This window comes from Aptenodytes forsteri, unplaced genomic scaffold (assembly GCF_000699145.1).
Source record: "Aptenodytes forsteri isolate BGI_AS27 unplaced genomic scaffold, ASM69914v1 Scaffold143, whole genome shotgun sequence".
Taxonomy (NCBI): domain Eukaryota; kingdom Metazoa; phylum Chordata; class Aves; order Sphenisciformes; family Spheniscidae; genus Aptenodytes; species Aptenodytes forsteri.
Window position 1 is genome coordinate 3337332 of NW_008794951.1, and position 9204 is coordinate 3346535.

Genomic DNA, 9204 nt, shown 5'->3' on the forward strand with positions numbered 1-9204 from the left:
TGCTTTCTGAGGAGCCTACAGCCGCGCGGGCTCCGGATCGGGCTGCCTGCGCGGTGTGGGCTGAAGTCGGAAGCTGGTTGTGTAAAAGCGTCTATGCCAGCAGCAGTGCGGTTTTGTGGCCGTGAGTACCGTACAAGTATGCTCGCGCAGATACACAACTCTACCAGGTGCTGTCGGCCCGTTGTGTTTTCTTGAGGCAGCGTGGGGCTTCCATGCCATTTCCTCCTGCAGCAGTTCAGTTCGTTCCTGTGCTCTGCAAGTATCCACAGGTGTTCAGTGATGGCACGTTGAAACTGAAAGTGTGAACTGTACGTGTGGCTAATTTATTCCAGAATTGGTACCCTGGTGACCTCTCTGCTTCTCACAGTCTCCTTCCCAACACCTTTCCCCTCGCTCATGGCTGTCCCTCTGAGTTCCGGCGTTTTCAAGGAACAGTACCTTACCGAGCGTGGGTGTTCTGAGAGACAGAAGATTGTGCGTAAGGGAGCAAAGGACTTGTTGGGTGTATGGGAGATGAAATCGATAGTATAAGATCCTTGGCACGTGACTGCAGAATTAATTTGCAACAGTTCCTTTTTGTTTGCCTACAGTGTTTGTTTTCAAGCACTGTATTTAGGAAAATGCAGTAAGGGAGTGCTGTAGAATACTAGGTCAATGTGAGGCGTGCAGAAGGTGGTGCATATCTGAGCCCTCCGGTTTAAAAGCTTCAACCAGTATAGTTCGGTCCCTCGCGCTGTGCAGCTAGCTTTTTATCTCATATACTCTCTTGTCTGGACTTTTTAAGGGAACAGGATTCTTTCTCCCAGATCGTTTCTTGTCCTAAGTAGTGAGGAGAGTGACAGTAGCAGTGGCTGGCTCAGGCAGCGAAACGGCACAGAGTTGCCGGGTTCTGTTCCTGTTACTTCTCCTAACTTGTTTCTAGGAAAAATCGGTGTTGTGTGCCCCAGTCTGTATTCTTGTCTTCCAGATACCGACTTGCAACGGGGCTCTGTTTTAGCTAAATTGCAGTACTTTGGAATACTTTACCATGGGGCAAAATCATGAATTTTTGTCTTGTGGCACTTCCGTACCTCAGTCATCAGTTTTATCCGAACTGTGTGCTAAAGCAGGCTGCAATTACAGTGCTTCATTCTGTGGGAGTACTGCCATTTTCCTGCTGAGAGTAACTCTGTTAACACTGTCTTCGGTTTCACCTATACGCTGGTGAAACCATTCCTTCTTAACAGGTACAAGTACCTACTCATAAATGAATATACTTTCCTGGAAGAGGGCCTTTTCCATACGCTGCACTGCTTTCATATTTTGAACAAAAATGGTATTTTTTGTGTTAGACTATGAACTACATTCAAGAGGTAGTTTTCATTATCACTGGACAACCAATACAAGGTCTTGTCTCCAAAAGAGGAGGTAGGATACTCACACGCCAGTGCTGATGCATCTCTCTGCAGGCTTCTTTATCTCTTTGAGGTTTAGATTCTGTTGCAGTAATGTGCTAGTTGCTTGGTGAACGAGGAAGGTAAACAGAGATGGAAATTTTAAAAAATAAATACGCAGCTGATTATAGTTGGCAGCTTGCCACTATAGCACGTAAGAAAGATTTCATTCCTTTACTGTTGAGCTAATTCGAGGTGGTTTCAGTCCGCCTGGACCCTCCAATGTGTGTGTGCGCTTTGCTAATTCACACTGCTTTTGTCTTGCCAGGTACAACTCCAAAAGGAGACACTGGAGGAGGACCAAACTGGGCTTGTAAGAGAGACTGTCTCCTGGGAACTCTAATAACACTCGTCTTTCTGCATCAGATTGATACACCTTGTACGCTGTTCGGCGACCCCCAAGTGATTCCTTCTGTAGCGTTGGACTGCAGTCCCCAATGTTTGGCGTTTGGTTGTTTTTTTTTTTAATAAGCTAGTCTGGGCTATTGATGTTAACGGGGAAAATCTTTAAATAATTTGCATCTGAAACATGAAGACTGTGTTCTATTAGTGTTCTTTCTTTCAGGCATCATCACAAGTATTGACAGTGTACAGGCTTACTAATAAATATGGACCTGAATGACTTGGTTGAAATTATTTCATATATATATGGTGGAATAGTAACAGAGAATAAAAACTAACATTATTGTGAATATAATCTCACTTAGTGTGAGAAACCTTGTCAGCTCTTTTCAGATAGAGTAGGCTGTGTCTCCCTTTTCACATACTGTAAACCTTTGAGAGCAAAGCGTACCAATTTTTTAAAGAAAAGGGGTAAAAATCAACTGATTTTAGAGGAGTTAATTTGAATAAAATCTTCTAATAGACAAACTGAAATAGTTTAAAAAAAAAATCTTTTAGAGGCAGGTTTGAAAAAGGCAGACTTAACTTTATGATCCATAGACCACAGCGGCTACAGTAACTGTTTGGAGTGTCAGCCTCCTACTGCTTAACCCCAGGGAAGACTGGATTACATTTCCAGTAGATTTATGAAATGTTACTAAGAAAAGTAAGCAGCATTGTCAGAATTTGCTAAAGACGTGTCTGTTTAGCCACTGGATGCATTTTACGGGGCTGGAAAGCGAAGCACACTGAAAATGCTCCTCTGGGGTAAGGTGGCTTCCCGTTTGAGGTGTGCTGGGGTAGGCGAGGGAGATCCAAACTAACAAAACCTTTTGGTAAACCAAGTCAATCTCCAGTTACCGCCCTCTCTCACACTATGCTTACCCATTGGATGTGTGTATGTTCGCTATGGCTGGCTCCTGTCACAGCTGCAGATTCTCGACTCCACCATTATCTCCCGCATGACCCTTTTGAACATCTGGGGTAGACCACGTAGTAAGGTGTAGCTAGGCCTGTTGGTCAGGCAGGTAACCTTTCTTTTTATCAATGGCAGAGCGTGGCTGAACTGCAAGTGTCGAACAGTGCGAATGATGGCGCTGCGCTACTGGGGAAATGCTGAAATGTTACATGCCCAGAAGTACTGTAAAAATACTTGCCCAGGGAGCGAGAATGTGGAGCTGAGAATAATCAGTGATACTTGAATACCAAGACTACCTGTCCTGCGCCTGAGCAGTGTACTGCCAAGGCTGCCCCTGAACACCAGCCTGTGTTAGCTGTAGGTGGCTCCTCGGGAGCCTCACGCTTGCGGTCAGCCAAGAATGGCAGCTTCTTACCCCGTGTGGGTCTGGCCCCTGCGCCCGCAGCACTGGGAGCTGCTCTCAGGTAGGACGTGGGGCAGGGCAGCCCTTGGAGCCTGGGGTTAAGATCCTGGCTGGGGAGTGGGTGCAGTGGAATAATCGGATGAAAGAAAGTTTCACTTAGGAGGTAGGAAAGGAGGAGGAAAGGGAAGACTGCAGCAAGGGCAGTGGATGGATTTGTCTCCTGCAAAATGCGATACTCCTACAGACTGTAGTACATAATGTCTGCATGTTCCCTAGAATATGTAATAACCTGAGTTTTGTGTGGAGCTCTGTGTTGGCTTGATCGAGTTGGTCTTGATGCCAGCCACAGGTGCGGGTTAATTTAAAACATTCTCAGCAGAAGGGTAGTAACTCAAGATGTTGCTCAAAGGAAGAGTTAGCTATTTAAAAAAGGGGAGAGAGGAAAGAAGGGATTGAACCGCTCAGAGTAGTCGGCACTCCAGCTCCCCGATGCCGACATTCTCCGCTGGGGTCTGTGAAACATCACCTATTTACCGCAGGGAACTGGAGGAGGAGGCTGTGGCTCAGCACTAAGCCCGGCGTGGCTGCTGCTCCTTCTGCAGTGCAGACCTGGGATTGGTGCTCTGGTCAGCGGGAAATAACTGAAGGTGCGAGCCTGTTCTCAGATGTGGCTGCGGCAAAGCCCATCCTGACGCTGAGGGCTGCGAAGTGCTCTGGTGCTGTTTTCTGGGTTCAGCCTGCCGTGGTGGCTCAGTTCCTGGGTGGCAGCTTCCTGAGGAAGCTTCACGCTGCCACACCTTCTGTGTTGCTGCTTTTCACGTTGAAGGTAAATAGATACATCTCCTTCGCATTACAATTCGTAGCAAATAATGCTGGGCAGCAGCATATGCCAAGCACACATAAATGCATAATAAATACACACCTCGCTCAGAGCTCATGACAGACTCTCCCTCCTAAGGTGTGCTGGAGGTTTCTGTGAGCACAGGAGAGCAAGGCTGGGATTTTTACCAGCTTCAGGACACTTCAGAGGTATCTTCCAGCTGCTTTTCCTGTCTGGTAAGAGCCTGGTTTCTACTTCGTTATCAGGGGGAAGCAGTAAGTCACTGCAACAGGAAAGCAGCAAACAGCATTGCCAGAGAAGTTTCAACAGAGGCCCACATGCTGCAAACACTTTTACCCCAATGTTTCTTAAATCTCTTCTGTGCTCTTCTCTTTGAAGCAAGCGTTTAAGAAATAACAGCACTGCTGAGGATCGAAGATCAGCCTTGGAGCCCTGCGAACCACCCCCTGCCTCTACCCATCGCCACTGCTGGCAGGCAAAGCTACTCGCAGAGTTCCTCTTTAATTGTGTCTATGAGGACCTGGCTGAGGAGGAAAAAAGTAATTTTATGGACTTGAGAATGGAAAGAGACCGTTTTCTCCATGGCATTTGTGGGAAAGCTTTCCTGAGCAATAGATCGAACTATTTATTACTATTTATTAGGTAGTCTCCCTATTACTATCATTACTGTGCTATTTTTATTAGATGGAACCAGCTTCTACCAAGAAGCTGCTTTGGAAAATAACCCCTCAGATTATTTTTCCCCATTTGACTGAATCTGCTTTTCAAATTGGACATTAAGGGATAGCACGAAGTAAATTTAGTACAAATTAAAATTGGGTTAAAATCAATCTTCTGCAGAACCTTAACACAAATACCTCTGGGTTTCAATGATTTCTGTTGTTCCTGTGGCAGCTCTCTTTGCCCTATCCTTGCCTGTGAGAGTTGGGGGGGGGATCAGGGATCTCTGCAGAACTGGGCTAACACACGATAACTGAGACATCAACAGAAGCTTTAAAGAAAAAATCTAAATAATTTGGATATTCTAGTCCATTAATTTTGGTGGATATGCTTTTGTTTTCTGAGTGAGGAGCAAAGTTAGAGCTGATTGTATACTTGAGGAATATTTTTTAAATGTGTCTATTTCCAAACCCACTGCCCCTCTGTAGGTATGAAAATAAACCACGCGAGACAGAGGGGTGGCTCACTGGAAGTGGTGTGGTGTCTGGGGCAAACACAACGTACAGCAGCAGAAAGGGTACTGCGATTTGAAGAAGTTCCTTTTTTTTGCTGTGTGGAGAGGAACCCTTGCAGGGCAGGCAAGGCAGGGGGTGGCGTTGATGAGTATGTTTTAACACCATCCAGAGCAGCAGGGCTCTGGTCTTGCTCCTTCTGAAGTGCCTGCCTAATTTGCCTCAGAGCAGAATACAGCTTCAAACCCACAACCAAAAGATGGGGGAAAAAGTTGTCTTTAGGAGGTTTTGGTTAGCTGTCAAGGGGAGGCAAGTGCTAAAAATCATTTAGTCATATTTAAGCGTAGCATTTGCCAGTTAAATTTTACTTTCAAATGGCTTTCAAATGGAGCATTAAAGTCCAGGTTTCCTGGTGGGGCATGACTAAGCTGCAGGTACAAATGCCAAGGAAACAGCTCCTTCAAGGAAATTCTCACTAATTCCACTGTTTACTCTGTGCCTTACTCAGAGGAGGATGTAAGAGCGGTCCACGCCCTCTCCCCGACAGCACGCTGCTGCGAAAGGGTGATGGAGGATGAACAGATCAAAAAATACTTTGTCAGACATGCACCCACCTGTCTTATCAACAGCACTTTGGTTACCAGAACTAACGATCGTGGGTGTTTTGACATTAGTGTTTTTCATGGAGTTTGTGCTGGTGTGACCAGACCCGTTAGAAGCCAGCCTGCTGTCCCGTGGCATGGATGTGACCGGAGAAGTTCTGGAAGGAGCTATATTGCCATATTCTTTAATCTATTAGAGTTAAAGCATTACAAAACCAGCGTAGATCAGGCATTAAATCCATTCCCAGTGTGTTTTGTGTATCTCCGCTGCTGACCTCAGTGATTAAAAAGATGTCCGGACACATCTATATGTCCACCTGGACTGGACACTATCCAGTCACTGGATCACTATCCGCTCACCTGGAGGCTGTTCTTCCATGTATCGTCCACTGCAGGCTGGGTTATTCCAGTGTCTGAGCAGCATTTCAGAGCACAATCTGAATGTAAACGGGGTTTGCTCAGGGTCTGTGAAACCCTCAGGCTCAAGTTCCCCCGAGGGAGTTACCCGTGTATCTTTCTGCCTCAAGGTGCAAATTCACCCATGCAGCTAAGCCAGAGATCATCTCGAGTCCCTCGGTCACCTCTGCAGACCCCCGGAAAGGCAGCTGGAAAGAAACCGCGACTCGCCTCCGAAGTGAGGTGTCTCCGCAAGGGTTGCTGCTTTACAATGGGGAACAGAAACTCCCCAGTTGCTGTCTGAGAGTCACTTCCCAAATGGGACTGCTATTCAAGGGGTTAGAAATGGTCTCACACTGATGAAAAAGAGGAAGGGGCAGTTGTTTTTCTGAAGATATTTTGAAGCAGCCCTGGCCTTCGAGAATGTGAAAAGCAAGTTGAAATCAGCTGGGCAGAGCTCCATTTGGTGAACAAAACACAAACAGGCGAGCAGAGGCTTTGCTCTTTTAATGCAGTTACCGGTACATACATGCGGGGTTATGCTGCTGTAGGGATGTTTCTCAAGAGTTTCATTTTTGAGCATGACCTCAGAAGCAACAAAGATAATCTCACAGCCTTCATACCTTTTCCATGGTTTTGAGCAATGAATCATCTTTCCAGAGCTGCTCCTGGACCCCAGTCCCCGTGGGAGCTACCACATGCCACCCCACTGGGTGTCACTCCTGCCTCCTCCACTTGGGCCCCCATTCCCAGTGGGCCTGAGTGTCTCAGGCTCCCCTGGACGGGGGTCCCCAAGGAAGGGCTGCCAGGGGGACTTGTCTTGCACTTTGAAAGATTTCTCTGGGCCTGGCCTCCTTTGGCAAACTGGGCACTCCAGCTCTTAATTTATTGAGAAACAGCTTTATCTGTCATAAACAAACAGCAACCCAGAGGACGCGCATGTGGCAGAGATCCGGGGATCTCACAGGGAGCTGGAAAGCGTTTGCAGCTCGGTGGCACGGTCTGCTTGTCTGTACCCGCTCTCCCTGCCGGCAAAGAAGTGTACATAAAAAAGTGTTTGGGGGGGGTTGTTTCTGAAGCCATAGTTGCTTCTCAGCCAGTGCCAGGCCTCTGGCATCTCAGAGTATGGTAGTGAAATATTTAATTATATTCTGCCAGTGTCTCCGTCCAGGCACCCAAGGTGTCATGACCAGTCCAACTTTACAACATTGCTGGGAGCCAGGGCAGTGCCAACGGCCTCATTTTACAGGTGGGAGAACCAAGTCACCGAGTTGCTGCATGACCAACCTACAGTCACATGCAAAATTCTGCTGGCAGCCCGGGACGGGCAGCCCAAACGTCCACCCCCGTCCCCCAGGATGGGACACCACCTCCTGTGGTGGGTCAGCATCCCCCCACAGGCATGTGGAGTGTCAGAGAAGCAGCTCCCCACACCAGGGCCAGCATGTGAGCCCCCACTGTGGGGCTCTGCTGGGCTGCGGCAAGGAGTCCCCATCAGCAGGGGCAGGGGGCAAAACCTCCTCTGGGGATAGGCGTTTTTTTGGAATGGCTGTCCCCAGGCAGTGCTCCCGATGGCCGTGGTTGCCCCCCACACACTCATACTGGCACAGCCCCAAAAGACCAGGCGAGACCCGGGGTGGCTGCGGTGCCCCCAGGCAGGGGATTAATCCCTGCGTGGCTGGGATTTCGAGTGCCGGCCCTCACCAAGTTCCCAGCTCCCTGCAGGCTCTTCCAGCTGCTACTCAGCACGGGTTTGCAGGTGAATGGGCCAGGGGAGCTTCAGCGCTCTTGGAAGAAAGCAAATGCCTGTCTGACAAAGTGCCGGAGGGTCGACATGCTCCAGGAGTGCTGGGCTTTCCCCTCAGCCCTGGAGTCCACACAGTCCCGCCCTGCCCTGGCCTCACTGGATGACTTACAGTTGTTGTTGGTGTTGTGAGAGCACAGTTGGACCAAGTCCTCCTCCAAGGCCCCCGCCAGCTCCTTCAGCTCCCTGGAGGTGTCTGCCCTCAGGTACTGCCAAGCCTTGCGCCCGTTGTGGTCCCTGCGACTGGTGTCCGCCCCGTAAGCTCCCACCAGCACTTTGATGAGCAGCTCGTGTCCCTGCAGGGCAGCCAGGTGCAAGGGGGTGAGCCCGCCACTGGCCGTGGGGATGTTCACATTGACGGGATAGCCCTTCTTCTGGGCGTGGGAGATGACCTGGATGAAGCTCTCATGGTGGCCATGCTTGGCAAGCCAGTGGAGAGCGGTGAAGCCCGTCACAAAGTCTTTCCTGGTCAGCAGGCTGGGATCCAGGTCCAGCAGCCTGACAATGTTGTCCGCATCGCCCTGGGCCACCGTCAGCAGCCATTCGTGCTCCAGGGGATCCAGGGCAAGGGACAGCACCTCGGGGCTCTGCTCAGGCTTCTGCTCTTGGGGCGGCCCTGCAAGGAGACTGCTGCTGTTGGAGGTCTTCTGAGCGGTGGCAAACCGCATGGTGCTGCCAGGGCTATTGCTCTGCAGGAGGATTTCCTTCAGCTCCTTCCTCCGGGTACTGCCAGGGCCGATGGAGAGCCTGCTTGCAGTCCTACCCCAGCTCCCTGGGCCCTGGCTGCCCCGGCTGACACTCCTGCTGGTGTCCATCTTCTGCAGCGGATGGAAACGCTCCCTGCTCCCCGTGGTGGCTGGCCAGAGGTGGGAGCTGCGGGCGAGGCTCCCCGCTTGGGGCTGGGTGGCTTCCAGGAAGGTGAATGTCCGGGCGATGCCAGCTACCCTCTGCTCCACCGAGCCCGGCTCCCGCTCCCGCTCCCGCCGGGCCATTGGCGTTCCCGGGCTGGCCAGCAGCCCGCTCCCCAGCAGCGCACAGCTCGCAGCTCGCGCTCCCCAGCTCTCACCCCACACTTCCTGCCCTGGCGTTAGGCAAAGGAGGAACCGACTCTGCACGGCGGGAGGGCACGCCGGGCATGGCGGCGGATCCGCGGCGCTGTCGCGCTGCCGGCGCAGTGCGGGCGACCTTTGGTCACGCTGTGTCGGCGGCTGCCACCAGTGCCGGGTACGGACGCAGCCACGGGCCGTCTGCCC

General features: G+C 50.5%; 1 protein-coding gene across 1 annotated transcript; it reads right to left on the reverse strand.

Moving 5' to 3' along the window:
• Positions 1-7926: 7926 nt before the first annotated feature.
• On the reverse strand, positions 7927-8943 carry SOWAHD (sosondowah ankyrin repeat domain family member D). Its single transcript, XM_019471031.1, has one exon. It carries the CDS (start codon positions 8941-8943, stop codon positions 7927-7929), a length of 1017 nt encoding a protein of 338 aa, XP_019326576.1.
• Between the last annotated feature and the right edge of the window lie 261 nt (positions 8944-9204).

What these genes read in the sequence shown, in the direction of transcription:
- SOWAHD (XM_019471031.1), bottom strand. Translation starts at nt 8,943, where the DNA reads ATGGCCCGGCGGGAGCGGGAGCGGGAGCCGGGCTCGGTGGAGCAGAGG.